The sequence below is a fragment of the Molossus molossus genome, unplaced genomic scaffold (assembly GCF_014108415.1).
Source record: "Molossus molossus isolate mMolMol1 unplaced genomic scaffold, mMolMol1.p scaffold_m16_p_4, whole genome shotgun sequence".
Taxonomy (NCBI): domain Eukaryota; kingdom Metazoa; phylum Chordata; class Mammalia; order Chiroptera; family Molossidae; genus Molossus; species Molossus molossus.
Window position 1 is genome coordinate 109,417,710 of NW_023425377.1, and position 21,373 is coordinate 109,439,082.

Below are 21,373 nucleotides of genomic sequence, written 5' to 3' on the forward strand. Positions count from 1 at the left end.
TAGCATCTCGCTGTGTACAGTGGAGATGCTATTTATTAATATAGCATGTTGATAAAAATTCCAATAGAACAGTAAAGAGATAATGGTTTATTGGTCCTTATTATTGTACTACAAATGATTTAACTATACATTTTTCCTAAATTTAATTAAACATATTCATTTTCCCTATGAGCTTATATTAGCTTACAGCAGAGTGACTGTTTATTATGTACATTTTATATGTTTATAATATCATAGATATTGCAAAAATAAACATTTCCTTTAAAAATATTATGTAAATAAACATTAATATTTGTTACGGGGTTGCAAAGCCAAAATTACTTTTTAATTGTTTACTTTAATAGATGATCTGGGATGGAAAAGTGCTATCCAGGCAAATCACTGTGGTCTTCAGAATAGGTTTCAAAAGTACCAGAAAGACCCCAAATTGGAAGTCAGATATCCTGGGCTTTGATTCTGGTTTTGTCACCAAGTTCCTTGGCCTTGGAGAAGTCATTAAACTGCAGGGGGCCATTGTTGTAATCTTGGTCGAAATAGGACAGGTGGAACTAGAACCTGAGCCCAGCCTTCGTGGGGGCACTGTTAGACACCACCTCGGTTCTGAGGTGGGAGAGAGGGCCAGACAAGTGTGCTGCCTCTGAAACCAGACGGCCTGGGTTCGCATCCTTTCCTGATCACTTACCCCGTGCGTGACCTTGGCCCCGCGGTCTCGTCTCTATGTGCCTATTTGCTTCCCTTTAAAAAGAGCTAACAATACATATTAATGCCTACTCATGGGTTGTTGGGCAGATTAAATTAGTTAATATTGATAGTCTTGAGAATAATCTGTGATTTATTCATCCAGCACACAGTTTTGGAGCACCGAGGGCCAAGCCCTGTTCTAGGCACCTGGAATATCAGCAATAACGAAACAGAGATCTCTGGTGTTGTCATGGAGGCTCCATCCCACTGGGAAAGATGATAGTGAGCATTAACATAATAAATAAGTGAATCCGTATGTTAGATGATGATGAGCACTACAGAAAAAAGAAAGAGTACAACAGAGGAATGATTCAGGAGTGTTAAAGCAAGTAGTGGGGTGGAGGAATTTTAAATAGGTGATCATAGAAGGCCTGGTTGAGAAGTTGGCATCTGAGGGAGACCGGAAGCAGGTGAGAGCGTTAGCCGTGCAGATGTATGAGGCACGCGCATCCCAAGCAGAGGTCATGGTCAGGGCGAAAGCTCTACAGCAGCGATGTGCCTGGGAGGCTGGAGCCAGGGAGGCTGAGGAGAAGCAAAGGGGAGCAGAGCAGTGGGAGCCAACATCAAAGTGTCACGTGGCGGGATCTTGGAAGGCCTCGTTGGCCATTGTGAAGCCAGGCGGCTTTTCCTGCGTGGAAAGGGGATCATTGCGCGCAGAGGAATGGCAGGGTAAATACTCAGTATGAACTATGGTAATTAGGTCACATGCTAAAAAAAATAGCAACTGGTAATAGGCACAGCTGTAACTGGGCAAACATGGCAGTCCAGACTGTCAGAATGGGTCTGCGGAGGGTGCTCCTGAGGACGAACAGAGGCTGGTTCTGGGAACCATGAAGCAGGCGTTACCTGTGAGTGAAGGTCTAGGTCAGCACAGACATGCTCAGGGTGATCCAGCAGCAGGATTCAAAGTGCAGTAAACCCAGTTCAAGTCCTTTCTCCTACTCCAACTCTGGGACTCTGTGTTCTGCAGCCCGTTACTCCCTCTCTGCACTTCTTTTTTTTTTTCATTTGTACAATGGAAATATTTATTTATCTTAACGAGCTCTGTGAAGATTAAATGCACCATAAATATAAAATACTTGCACATGTCGTGTTTGCTCAATAAATAGTAGTAACAACCCTTGGTACGTGACAAGCACCAAGCACAAGACTGGGTCAGGACTGGGACTCCTGATGTGGACATATTGATGGCAGCAAGGAAGGTCACCAGACTTTCAGTAAGTAGGGACCCGGTTAGGTACCAAGACGAGTCAATCAAGAACAAGACTGCAACATAGCTCCAAGGGCTAGGACACATGGTGGGGACTTGGTCTCAAGAGACATAGTAAGAGCCTGGTTACTTTAACAAAGGTTGAGATCACAAGATGATCCACGCAAACTGATGGGATGCCAAGCGTCTACCCTGGTACACCAGGGGCAGAGATGGTCCTGGGGACTGGAGCAGGGAAAAATCGCTGAATGGAGGGAGCCGAGCTGGGAAGATGGCCGAGCTCAGGAAGCAGAGCTACTAGCAAGTGGTCCCAGAAACGATCTCCACCAGTCCTTCTGGGCTCTGGCATCCTCCTTTTCCAAGTACTGATAAATAATTTGAAAACGCCAAACATAATGGTGATTTCCTACTTTGTGCTGTAAAATCTAAAGCTTACTATAAGAACAGTAGCAGCTATTTGTTTTGCCTTTTTATTTTCAGCTCATATGTTATTTTAGATCTGATCAAAGGCATAGGTTGCAAAGTAGAGAATAAATCACGCTTTTAAATAAACCACTAAAGAGTGTTAAATTGATCTAAGTGATTTTAGGAATATTAATATTTAAAACATCTCTGTCCCAAGCCTCTTTATGACTACCTGTAGCAGTAATAACTACCATTTCATTCTGCCATTCTTCATTTTATAATATTACATAGTAAACTGTGGAAAAACATTATTTTTTAGCCAGAAGTGTAAGATTTCGGTTGTTTATTTAGGTTCAAATATCTTGAATTTTATTCAGTCAATTAAAGTATACTCGATTAATGCCTAGGTTGAGGTGAGTGCAGTGTTTGCTTTTTACTATTAAAGAAAACTTTGCCTTTCATTCACTTTTTTTTTTTTTTTTTTAGTGAATTTCATTTGAAGCTGCATGTATTTCAGGATTAGTCTCAGTCTTGAGAAATTTTCTAGCTTCACAATTGTTACATCTTTGGCTTACCTTAAAATATTCTTAAAACGGCATATATGAAATTCCTAGATTTGTCTTTAACACATGGGTGGGGGAGGCATCTGCAGTGTTAAATGGAGTATCAATGAAGGTCCCTCAGTGGGAGCGTTTGGGTGCCACAGCGTCGCATGCATCCACTTCGGTGCGAGCACCAGGGCTGCACAGTGTGACAGCCAACCAGCTGTGTGAGTGAAGGCACGCTGGTGATGCAAGCAAGCAGACATCTGGATCGCAGCGCGCGCCCAAAGGCATGTCTCAACGGCTCACGCAGTTGTACTTACCCGGGTCCCTGGCCTTGCCCAGGGCTTGCTCATTATTTTCTTCTCCTCCTCAGCCTGCCTCCATCTTTTCCCACACTCCAGCAACCTCCCTTTTGCTTTCCAAGTCCCCTCCGTCTGCTGATGTGTCAGGGTGGCCCTCCTGCCACACGGCTCACTGAGGAATCTGTCCTGTGCCTGTCACTGCTCAGTGTTCTGTGCCACACGGGCTTGTTTTGTCAATAACCATTTATTTGTTGCTGGAATAGCAGCAGCCATTACATCTGACCTCCCTGTTTCATCAATTATGGATAGATTATTGGATGTGAACATCTGCAAAAGCTTGCAGTTGAACTCACCTCCTGGCTGGGATTAGATAAAGTACTAAACTGTTGTTTATTGTCAGGCCAAAACTCTACTGGGAAGGCAGGGAATTCCAAGAGTAGCAGAGCCCCATCAGAAGTATCAAACATCGTTTCGCATTGCCACCGTTTCCCCTAAGATCCCGGCCATTTATTATTTACACGTATTCCTCGTTGTTATAACCTACTTGATAAAAGCTCTTGACAGGCATCACATTTCCACTCATTGTCTCATCTGTCAGAATGGAAATGACTCATAAATTGTTTTCTTGTCTCTTTTATCACAGTGAGTGGGTCATAGATGAAGCTTCCTCTGCGTGCAAGCCTTCAGAGGCAGACTTGCCTACCGTGTTTTATTGTTAAGCAACCTGTTCGTACAGCCTGATACGAAAGCGTTACATCGTGGACCAGAATCAGGGTTTACTGGGTTTACCAGAAGAGTGGCTTGTGCTGGAAAGGACATCAGATTGTGCAGAGAGAATATGCTCGAAGTGTTTTTCAGGGCTCTCGTGGGTTTCTGAGCAGGGGGGAGCAAAGTGAAATTGTATGGAAGCCTCCCTTAAATGAGGAGGAAATCTAGTAAATGGGATTATGGTGTCATGGCTTTCTTGCCAGGAGAAAGACGAGTTTCCTGGTGGTAACTGGTTCATGAAGAAATATAGAATATATATATATATATATATATATATCAATATCATATATTATATATATATTACATATATTATATATATGTTATATGTATTATATACATTTTATATATAAACACAATATCTGTGTTTATTAAAAGCACCCAGGAAGTGCCCACTGATGTAAAACACTCCTCGATTTCCTGTGGAGCCAGAAACCGTTCGTTCAAAGAGGTCCAGTGGAAGAAGGCTGACCCGCGGCCACTTTGGGGAAAGCTGAGGGACTTGGTTTGTCACCAAGCAGTGATTTTCACGGCTTACTTTTCTCTGCCTTAACTCAGTACTTACGAAAGTAGAAACTGTATTAGTCTTACATCATTCTAGATAAAAAGAAAGAGGAAAAGTTATTTTGTGTTCCCTCCACAGATTGGAAGAATTATTCTTGAGATACCATGACTAACATAATTTTCAGCCTCTGGTCTGCCTGTGCTCACTGAGCGTAAGGACCACGTGAACTGGGAATGGGGAAGCGTACTCATTGGCCAGTGTGACTGGATGAAACAAGCACACACTTACATAGGGATTCTTAGGTCATTTTGAAATATTTAAGTTTCCCTTTATGAATCTGGCTTGTTTCCTGATGTTTAAACTCTCTAGAACTGGCTATTCACTGAAAATTTTCATATACTTTCCATTTACCATAGTTATAAAGTACATTTTTTTCTTTATCCAGTGAGATATAATGCAAAACATTATATAATATATTATAAATGTATAAGGTGTAATATATAAATGTGCTAATATTATAAAATAATTTATATAAGAGCTTATTTTCCTTTAAGCTAATTATATGTAATGTGTAGTGTAGTGTAGTGTAGTGTAGTGTAGTATGCAGTGGTATATTATACAAGACATCATTATATCCACATTAATGTTTCTGCAGGTGTTTTACTACTAGTACTTTCCAAGGGCTCTAACATATTTATTTAACAATTCTCAACATTAACTTAAGACCAGGAGCTAGGAGTACAATGGGGAGCAAAGCAGATATGGTTCCTGTCTTCATGGTATTTATTATCTAATTAGAGAGAGACAAATATTAATAGTAGATACAAATAACGCTGTGGCAAGTGCTAGAACAACACAAAGTAGTGGTGTCTGTGCATGTGCATATGTTTGTGTATGTGTGTGCATGTGTGTATATGTGCATTGCACACGTGTGTGCATTGCACATGTGCATGTGTGTGCCAGCACTAGGAGAGTCGGGTGTGGAATCAGAAAGAGCACTGCAGGCAGAGGGACATGGAGGTGGAGAGAATGAGCTCATCCCTGATAGTGGGGCGTCTGTAAGGCTGGAGTGAGGTCCCCAGGGTCCTGCACAGTCCAGCAAGACCTCGACGTTGACATTTCTGCACTGACAAGGTGAGCGGCAATACATGGTTGGTCAAATTAGCTTTGTCTGGCACTTCATTTGACTCGTTTTGCCACCACTGTCTTTGGTCTCTATAAATAACAGAGAACTGAAATGACTGGTAATGTTGTATAATGGAATTATTTGTCATGCTCACTTTTCATCTTCCTATAAACATAGCCAAGTGGAGATTGAGAATTTCTTAGTCTAAAAAAATACACACACTTCCCCCCCTCATATCTTTTCTGACAGTGGGCTCTTCACTTATGTAACCTGTGTCTACTGGCCTATTGCCATGGACGGCATCAGCCTGCATTCTCTCTCACTGCTAAACGTGGAGGGGGGAAGGCTTGGAGTTACGTACTTGTGATTTTCGTTCTAGGGGCCCTTTTCTCTCTCAGTTTTATTTGGGGGGTAAATGAAAGAGATCCATTCAGATGTCCTCAAGTAAAGGGATGGATTGTAAAGACTCCTGTGGCAATGAGAGGGACACCCAGGATCAGCAGACAGCTGGCCCTCACCCACTGAACGATTTGGTGGAACCGGAGGCCCCCGGGGGGCAGCAGTGTGATTCGCTCTATGGTATGACGCAGTCACTGCCTCGGAGTTCACTTCCCTCAGCACCGCGCCTCCATCGGTACCCACTGCCCAGTGGGTCTGGATGACCTACGAGAACATGATGGGACTAAATCATCACTATAGTCTTCCACTGAACAGACATTGTATATGAGGCCGCCTTACAGATTACCTGGACTGACTTTATAAAGATGTGAAACGAAGCCTCCGATGGAGTCCCCTAGCAGGAGATTAAGGGCAGGGGCATTTTCTTTTCAAGGTGCTAAAAACTACAACTCGCACTGCGACCGGGCCGTACAGGATAAACCTTGGCCTGCTTTCAGTTTTACAGCCTAGAAAATAACAACGGACAGTTAGCATAGAAACCCTCATTAACCCGTCCCTCGCCAACCCGGCGCAAAATGATGCTGACCACTCTGGGAAGTGGCAGTTTTGAGCAACGCATTCCAATTTATTATTCAGAAAACTTGTGTTTTTAACTGTCAGTGGAATTGCATCTTATCGTTTGGGAGTTTGAGAAGTATCTGTATATGGACGTGTTGAGAGAGTGTTAGATCATGAAGACTCTTGGGAAGTTCTGCGATACAGAGCCGTCCTTACAGCTTTTGAAAATGCAGTACAAGCTCCTTGCATCTGAGAGGTGAACTATCAACTCTGATTCAGTTTATGAAATTTAAGAATACATTTAAATTTTTATCAAATTTTTAAAATTTCAGACTGTAAAAAAAAACGCTAATTTTGCAGAGCACAGATCATTGCACTTGTAACAGTGGCTATTGAATAGGAATCACGCGTTGGAGGCTCGGCCCTCCTTCCATGGCCTGTCCACTCTGGGGACTTTTGTTTCTTAAAAAGGCAGTTCATTAAGATGACACAAGACTGTTCCATTGAGGGGAAGCATGAACATAAAATTTCAATGGAATGAATGAGTCATTATTTAAAAAAATGTTTTTAACATCCAATAAATTTATCAGGATTTTAAAGTCAAAGATAAATGATTGAAAACAATTAGGGCATCACTTGAATTACTAAATATATCAATAGAGGGTCCTAAAGTCAAAATCACGTTTTTGGAAGAGAGAATTCTAGATCATTTGATCCCACCCCATTATCTTCAGGACCTGGACACTGAAGCTGAAGGTAATCAGTGACCCCTCCGCGGTCATCCCCAAGCTCACGGCAGAAGAGAAACTGGAACGTGCGTCTTTAGCACCCAGTCCCCTCTGCACGGGGCCCTGCGGCCTGCCCTGCCTGCTGGGCGGTGGAAGCCGTCCGTGGGTAACAGGTAGTCCAAGCGACCAGCACGCACTTCACGGCGAAAGGGCATGTGCTCCAGATGATCAATATAAATAGTAAGGCTACACTCCTCCTAACTTAAGAATAGTTTTAGCAGAATGCAAAATATTTAACTACTGTTGTGTGTTATAGTTCACAGAGCTGACGCTTGATGGCTCTTCATGTTCATTCGCTATTACGCATCTGTAGGAAAGGATTGTGTATGCATTGCATGACAGGTACTATGCGCTTGCAGGAAGTGTATCAGTCCTAAGTGGTGTGAGACCAGTTCTGTCCACCCTGCGTTTGTCCTCTTCCACCATTGCCTATGGCGGGCTCCAGGAACTCTGACTGCTGTCGCTGCCCAGTCTGGTCCTCAGCCTGTTACTATAGTGCTTGTCAGAAATCATTAGCCATTGATTTCTTTGACTAATGTTGCAGTTGATTGTCTGACTCATGCTCAGACACTGTAAATGAGGCAGAAACATCCTTTCTGCTCACCAGCTGTGAAATGGCTAAAGGGTTAGATTGCCAGGAATCAGAATAAATGTGCTTCCGATGAGATTTGACAATGATTTCGAGCTCAAGATGGCAACTCGATTTTTTTTTTTTATTTCTACATTTCTCATTGCACAAGAATAAATCTGTATCATTGCCTCTTTCTCCTCAAAGGAATGCACTGTACTGAGCCCAGGGCCGAGCTCTGCTTGTGAACCGGCACAATTTGAAGTTTGTGTAGGGGATGCTTAACAAAATGGGAGCTATGCAGCCTTGTTATGCGGGCAGGAGAGAAAGAGGTAAAAATCTAAATAAATAAATAAGCACCCTAGGCAGTGGACTCATAACTTCTTATTTACAGACTGATCTGACGGAGCCCCCTTCATGGTTTTACAGACATATTCTCGTCGGGGTAGGTTTATTTCAACTCTTCTAGAACTCTTAGACTTGCAGACAAAACTAGAAATAAAACGTTCAAATGCCGCTAAACTGTTGGGGTTTTATTCTCACTTGTTTCAGAGCATCCTGGATATCTCTGCAAGTCTGGGGGCTTTGAGGAGGGAAAGCACCCATATTTCAGGACTGGAAGAACTGTCACATAGAAGGGGAACCAACTTCAGTTGTCCCACAAACCACCTCAACCAACATTTTCCTCACGTAGCTCTCTAGTGACTGAGTGGCGAGCCTCGCAAGGGGAGAGTTTCTGATGGTGAATATTTTCCGAGTGACGGCTAGATCAAGGCTCCTCCATAAAAACACTGTTCACGTTTGCAACTGGATAATTCTTTGTTGTGGGGGCTCCCATGTGAATTGCGAGGTATTGAGCAGCATCCCTGGCTTTCTCCTAGATGCCACAATCCCCTCTCCCAGTGCCAACAGCCTAAAATGTCACCCATCATTGCCAAATATCCCTGGGACAAAATTGCCCCTATTGGAGAAGCAATAGGTTAGATTAGTGCTTGGGAAAATTAAACAGTTGCTTCATTCAAATTCTTAATGTTATATTTTTAATGAAATGTTAAATATTTTTATTTTTACAGTATGTGTTTTCCATGTGTCCCCTTATTTAGCTAATAAAAGCGTCCTAAACATAACTGTGTTTCAAACTTTTGTAGGAATGGTGGGAGAGGGACAGATAAAGACGCACACATACTTATATAAATTTCAGGCTTATTCTTTACCTTTCAGTGTTTAGTTAGATTTATAAAAAATCACATATGCAACCTTGGCAACAATAGCTCTGAAGCAGGGCTGCTCTCTTCACCTGCGCAGTCCGCAGTCACAGAGGACTCTGGGTGCAGAAGGACCTGAGTGGGTGCTGGTAAATACCCCCTCTTATTGGAACTTGATAGCATCCCTTCAAGGTAGACTTTATTCATTTCATTTTATACATGACTTAGTCACTCGACACATGTCACTCAGCTCAGTAGTAGACCTGCCTGACTTGAAAGCCTATGACATTTGGAAAATTTCAACACCCAGAGGGAGATTTGATTAATTATCCCATAAAGACCCTTCCAGCCTGGCTGGTGTGGCTCAGTGGTTGAGCGTTAACCCATGCACCAAGAGGTCACCGGTTCAATTCTGGGTCACGGCACAAGCCCAGGTTGTGGGCCCAATCCCCAGTGGGGGGCATGCAGGAGGTGGCCAATCGGTGTTCTCTCTCATCGATGTTTCCATCTCTCTCTCCCTCTCCCTTCCTCTATCTAGAATCAGCAAATCCTGGTCTATATCCTAAAAGTCCAAACTGATTTCAAATATTGAAATAACTAAGAGAGAGCAATGGGGGAAGATGGTAACTGGAGAAAAGCTAATTAACATAGAAAAAATTACCAAAAATATGATGTAAAAGTAGAATTAGAGGTCATTGAAATTTTTGCAAAATTACAAAATGTCCATGTCAAACAGGCTAGATGTGAGAACTTACTTGTCTGGTAGTTTCTATGGATTGGATTCTTTTCCGGCAGAAACAATAGTAGACAGTCACCAGCGAGAGCAGAGACACGGTTCAACACGGTTAAACTTCGTGTCAGTGATCAGTATTTGTTTGAGCTGTGCAAGCTCTGAGCTACGCCAGAGGAGAAAGAAAAATATTTCCTCTCCTTTCCCGAGGCCCAGAAACAACTCTGTATACAATTTTGAAAAGTTGGAATATTGGGAAACGAGCCAGCCAACTTCTCCACCCGAATGTGGCATGTTCTAGCCAGAAACATTGAGCGGGCTTGAGAGCAGAAAGACAAAAACTATGAATTTAACGAGTCCTGCAAAATACCACTTTTATGTGCATGTAGAATAAGTGGATGACCTACCCAACATTTAGACCAATAATCCAATTATTTTTTGTAATCAAAAGGATGAGTTGCACCTTGAAAGTTTGTCATTTACTATCAACAACTAGAACTTGGATTACTTAGCCTATGTTACTATATAAAACATTCCATGTAAGGATTTTAGACAAACTTTGATATTGGCCATGTGGCTTCTCTGTACCTGGTAGAGGTTTTCTTCCTCCTATATCCTTCATTGCCGTCTCCAGCCCTGAGGCTGCCCTCCGCACTGCTGACCCAAATCCTGCCATTTCTTTACAATGCAGGTTGAGTTTCTCTTTCTACATGAAGCTTGTCCCAGTTATATTTTCTATATGGTTTCTATGACTATCTGAAATTCACTTATTTATTTCATTCCAAAATGTCTCCCCATCATCTTAATACAAAGCAGATTGTGTGGGGCCAGGGATTTGGCATTATTCACTGTTGCATTATTAGCACCAAGATCGAGGCTTGGACCATAGAAGCCGCTCAGTATTTAATAAATTAATGTCTTTAGACTAAATTTTTAGCCCTCTTTGCAGACTAAAAGTACTATATAATTTCAATGCCTATAAGACTAATGCCTAATATAGTAAGATTTTTAAGAGCAGGATTATATCTAATATATATATAAATGAACATACATATATATTATGTTTGAATTGAAGTAATACACATATTTTACACATATAATTTTACCTTGCAATTACATCTAATTAGCTAATGGAATGTACTAAAGGAGTTCTTTGCATAATACACTGGTCCTGAAGGTGGACCATTATTTAGAAAGTGATAATGAAAAGAAATGAAAATAGCGTGTAGTTACCTTTTTAGGTATCAATGACTGACAAATGCCTGACTTTCATATCTGCTGCTAAAGTTTTGTTTTTAGGTAACCAATAGCAGTGATCTCATGATAAGAACTTGGATTTTATTTGAAAATGTCTTTCCAAGTAAATAAATTTTACTCTAGTAGGAAGATAGAGTCCATTGCCTTTGAAACTTCTAATGAAATCACTTTCAAACCTTCGTCTCCATTATTTACTGAAATAATTGGGGCAATTTGATCAGGTGGCCATGTAGCACTCAATATTTATTAGGTATGTGACCTGGCTTTTCCAACTTTGGTAACCCCACTATCAGGCACAGTTTGGCGTTCACTGAAATTTACATAGTAGCTTAATCAGTGTTTTCCTCTGTCTTTTGACAAAGGTTGATTAGGTTCGCTGCCCATAAAATTTAAAGATATGTAATGAATTTTTAATGTATTAAAATCTTTTGTACCTGAGGTTCTTTATTTTCTCTTTAATTTGCGATGCTCAGTTTTAACCTTGTGTCCCTGTTCCCTGTGTGCCACCAGGATAGTCAGTCAAGCACAGTGGGTCCCTCAGATTTCCACGCTGGAGTTCCTCATTTGACGTATTCTTTTCAAAAAGCTTCCAGTCTTTGTCCAAGGATTCTATTTGCTCAATATTTATTAAAATTTAAATTATACCTTGCTGACTTTAAAAAGCGTGTAGGATCGCTTTCTATAAAATCAACATAAAACATCTTTATTTTCTACAGAATTCATAATCTCATGTTATTTTTCCACTTACTTTTATGGGGTTTTTTGTTTTGTTTTGTTATAACAACGTCCTTTCTACTACCCTCAGTTTGAACTACACAATTCCCCAATCTGCTGGGTTTTGCCTTGAATTCTCCTATGCTTTCACCAGTCTGGGTTCACTCTGTCACAACAGTGGTCACGTTCCTGAGGAGCGGGGCCCCTGTCTGATTTAGATGAGCTCCTCTGCTGCACTTATCAACGTCCTCAACATGCATTTCATGTAATTGACTGTTTCCCTATTGGACCAGTGATGACCTGTGTTCTTCCCACTGCCTGAGTATTTCCTGTTTGTAGGTAAAGGAGACACAGGAACTTTCTCTAGCCACAGATAAAATGTGTGTCTTTACCTTGAGGAGAGAAATTTTCCCCAGGAGTCGTTCAGCAATGTCTGGTTACCAGGTCCCCGAAGACTCCCTGTCCTGAGTTTTACGTAGCACTCACAACAGCTCTCAGAAGTGGGTTTTCAGTTTTACTTCTGAAGAAATAAAGCTTAGGGAACCTTCCTGGCCCAAATATGTTGGGCATGAAAGAACTGGGACTTGAAACCCAGTCTTCTTACTCTAAGTATTAGTATTCATTCCAGTATCCACCCCACACCAAGCTGTGTGAGGGAGCTTCTGTAAAATCGAGTCTGAAGCCAGAACCAAGCCTCAGACAGAGCTGTTTTTTGGCCCTGTTGCTCCCTGCAAGCATGGCGCACGTGTGCGATGGGAGCCGTCAACACGGAAGCATCCACCTCGTAATTACTTGGGTACCTACCCTCTTATCCTTGGGCTGGAGAGTCCTACCACTAACATAAAATTGGGCACCCCCTGAAGGGCCTGTGGTGGCCAGGGGCACGGGGGAGTGGTGCAGTGTGAGCACCTGGTGAGCCTTGGAGAAACCTGTCCTCGGTCATTGCTGAGTCCCACAGTGCGTCTGTCCGTCCGCAGTCTCTACCATTGCAAGGCCCGAGGGCTGCAAGCATGGTCTCGTCTAGTTAAGATTTCCTGGGGTCTAATGCAGCCCCTGGCACACAGTAACCGTATTTGCTGAAAACAAGCTGCTTTTGACACAAAATATAGTCGATTTTAAAGTTTTAGAATGTCATATAAACATATATGAACCAAAAGAGATACTAGAAAGTCTCTGCCTAAATGTTGGTATTTGGATTCAGTAAGGCCTCTTATAAATTCACAAAATTCAGGAGTTCTACCCCTTAATTCAGAAAGGTCTATGTCAGGTCGTATCTGACTAAATGTAAGTGTTGGCAGTATGCAAGACTAAGTGAGAAGAATATTCTCAGGTTTATACCAAGCTTATCAAAAGCCTTAAAATGATCATTAAACATTTGAACTTTGCAGGCTTAGTGGGAATTAAGACACTGGGTCAGTGTGTACCAGTGAGTGCGTTTTAATATCAGTATATGCCAAGCACTCACTTGGAAACCACTCCGAACCCAAATGGCCTTCTTGAAATTATTCCCCAAATATTAACCTTTAGAAAGTGGGTGAAGACCAGCACTGCTCCAACATGCCGTCCTCCGAGCTGGCGAACTCAGGCCGGGGCCACGGCTCACGCCTGCGGCCCCCCTCGGACGGACTGTCCATGCTGTCAATACTCTCACTAAGTCTCCTAGAAAATGTGCAAAAAGGATTTCCATAGAGGCCTTTGGAGATTTCCTGTGTCTTCGTGTGTAATCGGCCGGATCAAGTAACAATGAAGGAAGACGAAAGAAGGGGGTTTTGTTTTACATACTTTGCTCCTCCTGGCCGTTGAAAGGGAAAAAGAATAAAAAGGGAAATGATACCATACAGATGATGTCAGCGTTAAATTAAATCAATGCCGTGCGTTTGACTGTGGCAGCCATAATCTTTTGATTAGTGAAGAGATTGTTGGTAATGAAGTACATTTGTAAGAAATATTTTTAGTTTATACTGAATATGTGTATAAACTGTGAGAAATGCATCTAATAAAATGATAGATTTAGAAATTGCCTGCCACCTAAATTCACGCTTTTCAAATAGCTATTTATAGAAAGAAAAGTGATATTTAAGCTCCCATAGTAGAATATTATAATCTGCTCTATATTACCTTAGGTAATAGTCCCATATTTTAAAATAATGTTGCAAGCCATTCAATTATTTATTCACACCTAAGTTATATAAATTGGAAGATTTTGGATTGTGCAGGAAAAGAATTATTTTCACGAAAGTAAGACCTCACTGTCATGGAGTAAAGAGATCGCTGTGAAACAAGTTATGCTATAGATAAAAATAAACCAAACCAACATGAATTTTTAATAAACAAAAAAATATTTTATGGAGACATTAAAAACAACTATTAATTTTAATCTTTTCTGGTACGAAATGCAGCCTCCGTGACTCCGGCCGTGCTGTATGTTTCATATGTATTTCTCCTCCTAATAGGTCCTCCGCTCTTACACTGAACTCTCCACGGACCTGGACGACGACCTCAGCCTGGGGAGAGCCTATGAAGCCATAGCCAAAGTCCTGCAGAGGTGAGTTAGCACATCCTTGTCTTCCTGTCACTGTGAATCCACTCAAGTGTGAAAGACTTAAATTGTTTGAGGTCTGTCGCTTTCCATTACTGCCTGCTTAAATTTTAAGCAGTGCCCTTCTTAAGTGACCCTTTCATCGGAAGTTATTTTAAACCAATGCGGTATTTTGAGATACGTACCTAAACTCTTCTTTGTCTATTCCTCCTTTGTATTATTTTATTTTTGATTTTCTGTGTGTATACTGATGACCTTGAATGAAAGGGGGGAAATCAGGTCACATCTCACAGGTTAAAAAAAGCAGAGAGCACAGAAATATGGAGTACGCTTCAGTAACTGTGCCTCCCCTCGCCCTTCCAGACCCCTCCTGGAGCTAGCTCTCCAGTTAGCTGCCGTCATGCTTCTTCCATTAGGACAGCTCTCCTTTGAGCATATCTGGAGGAGCAATTGGGTGCAAAAACAACATTCCCCAAATTTCACTGAAAACAGACAATTTAACACAAGTATACATGAAAAGCTTCTGATACAAATTTTTCCATGGAAAGTATATGATTGGCCCTCATTGTATTGTGTTCATTGTATACTCCATTTAATTACTGCGTTATATAGAAGTGTAATTAGCATTATAATGTAAGCCAAGATTGTCTAAGAATAAGAAAAGTTATCAAAGTGAAGGCCTTGGTGTTTGGTGTGTTATCTTATATACAAGATATGGCTGTTTAATAATGATAGCAGAACTAATAATAATAGATATAAATCATGTCAACTTCTCCTTTCTTCCCATTTATGTTTCACTTGTAAATATATACAGGGTGGTGTTTTAAAAGGTAAAATTGTTATGTGAAAGGCATTTCAAGCATTGCATAGCTAGTGAACTAAAAGTAGATCATCGCTATATGATCACCATCGCCAACATAATAATCATTAAATATTAGAGAAATAATGAACGACATACCAAAATCCAATGCCAGTGAAACAGAAGGTGCCCCACAAAATGCCAGAGGAAGTGCAAGGCAGTCAGCGCTGGGTGCAGGGGCAGGGACATGGACAGATGCATGAGGAGAGAATGGATGTCTACTCAGGAAGGCAGAACCACGGAGTGTCATGGTCCCTCCAAGTAGAGATTGCTGACCAGCCCACAGAAGGCCAGCCCAGCTGTCCCTTACACGTACACTCTACAAACAGCAGCCAGGAGGAAGCCAATGCTTGGACACAGTGGAGAGATTAGTAAATATTCAATTTAGTGCCTACTTGTAATACACACACTCTGTGCCCTTTTGTCCAGCTCCTTTTGATTATTAAATGACTTGATTCTGATGTTAGCACTGTGTAGAATCAGTAAAAGATGGTTGGATGATTTGTCTTGCTTTAGAGTAGCAGACCTGGCCTGAGCCCGTGCAGTTAAATAAATACACCCCTTAACATGTTTATAAAATAAAATGGCATTGTGTCCCAACATAACTAAAGAGAGAAAACTCCAGGGGAAAAAATATTTTCTTTTTTAATCATATTGAACACTCACCTCTGTCATAGGACCAGACAAGTATTGGAACGTCCCCCTTGGTTACAAAAATACAATTATTTTTTTAAACTTCTGGAGACATGAATTTATCTTAAAATAATTCTCACCTGTTAAGCTGGTGTTTCATCTGGAATATTTTAGTGTCTCCGCTTCACAATTTGAATTCCTGGTCTATTAAGTAAAAGCTAAAGGGGAGTTGAACAATTACTGGTAAATATTGGCAATAGCAACAAGAGAGAATCTAATGTTTTAATTTGGCAGCTTAAGTATTACTTGGGGTCCAGGTGTGCAAAACGGAACAGCTATGTTTGCCATACCATGAAGCAGGGTGTGTTTTGGGTAGTCGTAGGGACAGTTCTATTCCAACGTTCTCAACAGTCTAGCAACCTGCCTTGGGCAAACCTGTAACAGGCAAGAAGATTTATTCCTATCTCACTTCTATTCCACATGAAATGAATTCCACGTATAAGAATTCCCATCTACTAAGTGACAAATGAAGCCGTCAGTGGGGGACATGGCAGACATGGGTCTTTAATTTCAGAATGTTCTGCAGTGCACAAGAATGCAGGAGGTGCTTCTTCCGAGGTCTCAGGGGGAATGTGCCAAGGCCGCGAGCTTCCCCGCCCACATGTGCCGTTTTGCAGCGTTGTTGGTGGTTGTGGGGGCGCACGTGGGGGAGGGTCAGCCCTGGCTTGTTCTTTCCCCGTACATGCAGAATAACTCGAGAGACGGACATGCTTCAAAGACAAAAATTCCATACAGACAGAAAGGAGCACCCAAGATACCTGAGGAACCTTATTAAATCAAGTCCACTACTTACTAGAAATGCTATCATATGAATTTTGTGGTCATTTAAAAAATTTTTTGCTTCGAGGACTTGGTGTTTTCACACACACACATACACACACACAGACACACACACACACACACACGTGTATCCCTTTCATAGTCCTAAACCATCCTCAGATTCGCAGAAATGGAGCACAACCAAAACAGAGGAAATTATGATGGTGTCGGCTGAGAAATAAATCAAGCTACCTACGAGGCTTAGCATCACCTCTAAATCTCTTTTTCCCAACCTGCGCAACTGCCCAAGTTTCACTAATGGGAAGCCCTATCTCTATAAACATATTTTATCTCTTTAAAGGAAATGGAAGAGGATAGCCATGTCTGGGGTAAGTGTGTGTCTGAGGCCGTCCGCTGAGCATGCATGAAAGGTGAATGAGCGTTAAGTCTGGAAGCTTCTGAAACGGTTATAAGAATTTATACTGTGACTTCAATTGAAAAACACACCCCAGCCCCTCAAGACTGAGGACGTGGTAACACTGAGCTGCTCCTTTGGTGATGCTAGAGCTGTCCCCGTCACTAGAGTTATTGACGAGGGTTTTAATAATGGACAGGGTGTGTTATTTTTGCTATTGGTGTGAATAACATTAAGCAGCATAACAGAAAATAAGCATTTACAATGTCTTTTGTTCCTACTTGAAATACTAGTGGGGAAAGAAAGAGTCAATATTCTGAAATAATAACGATTGCCCATGACACAGCTATAAAAGCCAGAATTATAGTCCATAAAACAAAGAGAAAGTGAGTTGAGAAATTACCAGGTAAATATTATTATTATATGTAGACAGATGATTTGAGTAAATATAGAAGGGGGGGGGGGGATAACCTCAGTTTTACTTATAGCATTTTTGGCTCCATTTTCTAAAATAACTCATTTACCAAAGTGGCACAACTCCCCAACGTAATCAGGATGGCTTGTTTATATGGGGGTGGGGGATGAGGGAGGGTGACAAAAATGAGAGTTGTTCCAGACACCTTGGTCACAATCAGCCTGGATTTATTCCATACCAATTGTAAATTTCTTGTGAACTCGGGTTAAATTATTTCCTATAAAACTTTCCACAGTGGATATCTTTAAATCAATCAGTACAAAGTTTCAAGTGTGGAAATTACCTTTCTGTTACAGCTGAAAATTAATTTCTCCTTTTTTGAGAGAAATGACACGCCCTAGTAATTTTCATATATTCTTTAAAACGGAACATCCAGGCTTTGATGCGAAATCCCCTAAAAACGACCCCCCAAAATACATCAAAACATTTCTATTAATTCATGAAATTAAGGGTAGCGTTTTACATTTTCTCCTGTCACCGATTCCATTTCCCTGATTGCTTCCCTCGGTGGCCCACAAACTTGGTGGCACGACCAACAAACCCCTTGGTGGCCGCTTCATCTCCGCTCTATTTGATTTCTTCTCTCTGAGTAAATGATTAAGTTTTCATGCATTGGTTCAACCAAAATCTATGTTCACTCAACCACATCCTTCATTGATTACTTCTACTGCAAACAGTAGGCCAAGTGTGATATACATAATTGGACAGTTGTCGGGGGATGTGGGTGTTAACAGTCCCGTTTTCCCAGTTGGAAACTAGGATCACCTTGATACACAAATATTCTGCACTGTTTCATTCTCATTCTTTGGACCGAGGAGTCCTGTTCCTCAGAATATATGTTTTTAACTCTCTAAGGTCTGGTTGAATGAATTTAATGATTATACCACATAATATGCTGTTCAAGTTGCACCTGTGCACTGCATGTGGAAAACTAGAATTAATATTTGTCTAACATTTTAACCTCGCCCTTGAACTCATTTAAGTAATCTGTAGCTTTTCTGTAAGAAAAAACGATTTGATCCTCTCCCTTCTAAAGAAACGCTGGCTTCTAAATCTACGGCTAACTTTTAAATTTGGAAATCCTTTAAGTAACGTATAATGTTTATGTCTCAGATGCTATATTAACAGCTTTGCTGCTTCAAAAACTGTGCCTTCCCCGAGTGGAGCACATAATTTATAATAGAAAGACTTTTTCTGCAGCGTTATTTGTTAGAGCAAGTTCTAGATACTTTTAGATGTCTTGGAGATCTACTACTCCTCTGGGAGAAAAACAACTCGACTCACCCAGCAATAGTTTTATTTCTACTATTTTGTATTTCTTATTCACTGAACTTGTTTCCTTTTTGTTTGTTTGTTTGAGTGCGCATGTTGTGATTTAACAATCCTCGGCAGGCCCAACTTAATCCACAATGTACTTTCCTCAAAAATATATCAGCTTTTAGGAACGTGAACATAAATAAGCTTCAGTGAGCCCATTTTAGCTAAATAAAAATAATAATTTTTTTCCTAAGGATTTAAAGTGATATGCAAAGAAGTCTCTACTTTTTTCTTATGGCATCAATTTTTTTTCTTGAGTATTACTATCCAAGAAAAGGCTTGGCGAGTTCAGTTTCATAAAACATTTTTAGTCCTAGAAATTCACAAGTTCGCTCCAAATTCTAAGTAGTATATTTTATTTATTAATATTTTTATACTTTTGAGCTCTCTCAATGCCATCTTAATTGTTCCACAAAGCAAATATTTATATCAAAGCAACTAGTGCATCTCTCATGGTATTTTATTTTGTGTCTACATTTGAAATATTCCTCAAACAATTCATTTCTTTTTCTGGAGCATTGAACTATACCTGAATGTGGAAGAATATTATTCATGATTATGTTGTGAAAAAGTGAGAACTGAGCTATAAAAAGCAGTGTTAACTTTGGGAATGTGACATTCCTTTCTATTTCTGATATGTCGACCATTCTGTTACCAGTAAGAACGGGAAAAAAGAATGCATTTGATAGCACCTGATACTCAAATAAGCAAAAAGTGGTAGTTCTTTGACCCTGCCCCCTAGAAAATGGACACTAGGACTTTATTTGCTTACCTGCCTTGCAGAGAGTCCATTCAAATCATGGTATTGCGTTCATTGCATTATGAAAGATTTTCTAAGAGTCACACTTAGCTAATTTGACTTTTCTTCTCAGCTGGTACATTCTATGAAGTAGAGAGCTGTGGGTCTGATGGCTTTTTACCTCACTGAGAGGTAATAATAATACTAGCTGTCATTTAGTGAGTCTCTACTGTATGCCAGGCCATACATATACGTAATTTTTCATCTCACAACACTCTGTGGCCACTTGACAAATAAGGACGCCGAAGCAGAGAAAGAGTGAAGATGTGTTCCAAGTTATGTGCCTCAGAGGCCAAGCTGGGATTCCAGCCTAGTACTTTCCACTGTCCACCACAGCGCACTGTAACTTTGCAGCGATCTACCTTATGTTTGCAAGCATAACAGTTTATCTACGGAAATGAATGTGGTTTTCATCAGATCTTGGGAGATTGTGCAAGTTGAGACCTGTGATCCTGCCGCCACCTGTTTAAATGACACTCTTTGGACATGCTTCCTGAGCTTGTGGCACCTTCTTTTGAAAGACCTCTGTGGAACTACATCGTTGTTGACCTTTGCAAACAGCCAAAGGACTTAGAGTCACATTTAGAAAAAAAAAAAAACGCACAACAATCTCTAGGAGCAACTCCATTTTTGGAACATAATTGATTCAATTACTTATATACGTTTTCTAGTAGCCCTACACTATGGAGATGTTTCCTAAAGAGGGATTCCAGAATGCCATCAGCGTCATCATTAGGTGGGTGACATGTTTGAAGACACTCACCTGGAGGAAATATCTTCCTTTGCGTACTTAGTGAGTCTGGACAATTGGGAACTTGGATGTGCAGTACAGGGGGAAACCAGGGCTAGAAATACAGATTTGCCATATGTGCATGTAGGACGGGGGGCTGCCGCAGCAGTAGATGAAATCGCCCACAGTGAGCATTTAGTGGGGGGGGGAGGACAGCCCTGGACAGAGCTCTGGAAAGAGCCAGCTTGGGGTGAGCAGAGATCCCAGTGTCAGTAAGCTATGCAGGAAGATGCAGCTATGAGAGAAATGAGAAAAAAAGAGGTCAGCTGAAAGTTCTGGGCTCTAGAGAGGGCAAAACATTTGGAAGAAGATGGGATGGTTAACAGTGGGGACTCCCAATCTGTGTGCTGAAGACCTGGGTCAGGCACAGGAGGAAGAGGCAGGAGAGCAGAGCAAGGAGTCTAAGAACCCGTAACACTAAACATCCGATGCAGTCCAGAATGCAGACCTGTCTCCCGCAGCACACACGGCAATCTTCCAAATTTGTGTAGGTGCTTTGAGTTCACCGCTGTATTCCCTAGAGCTGGCTCCAAATCCTTTGGCTGCAGATCCTTTTTACACTACACACCCTAGACTTGTTCTTGTGAGGAGGATAGTGAAAGGAATGTGCCCCAAGTTTCAAAGCCTTACACCCAGTTCATGCTACCCAGCACGGTTAATCCCACGCATGGATTTATGTATTTATTTCTCCAAATTGACAGTGAAACTCTTTAAGAGCAGGAACCATATTTTTCAGAAAGTAGCATCCTAGGACATCTGAGAGTCTCCCAAAGGTTTCTTGATGTCACTCAAACATCCAGAAGACAGGAGCGTACAGTCATGAACCTCAACCATCCAATGACTGAGGTTCTCACGGTTACCTGGGAGCTTGACGATTTCATGTGCACTGCATAAATGTTTCCCTTCTCA

General features: G+C 41.2%; 1 protein-coding gene across 1 annotated transcript in view; it reads left to right on the plus strand.

The window, feature by feature from the left end:
* TTC29 (tetratricopeptide repeat domain 29) overlaps positions 1 to 21,373 on the plus strand; it is a 130,781-nt gene that overhangs the window by 92,700 nt on the left and 16,708 nt on the right. Inside the window, exon 9 of the mRNA XM_036282283.1 lies at positions 14,272 to 14,363. Within this exon, the coding sequence (XP_036138176.1) occupies positions 14,272 to 14,363 (92 nt within the window). The remainder of the gene's footprint in view (positions 1 to 14,271; positions 14,364 to 21,373) is intronic.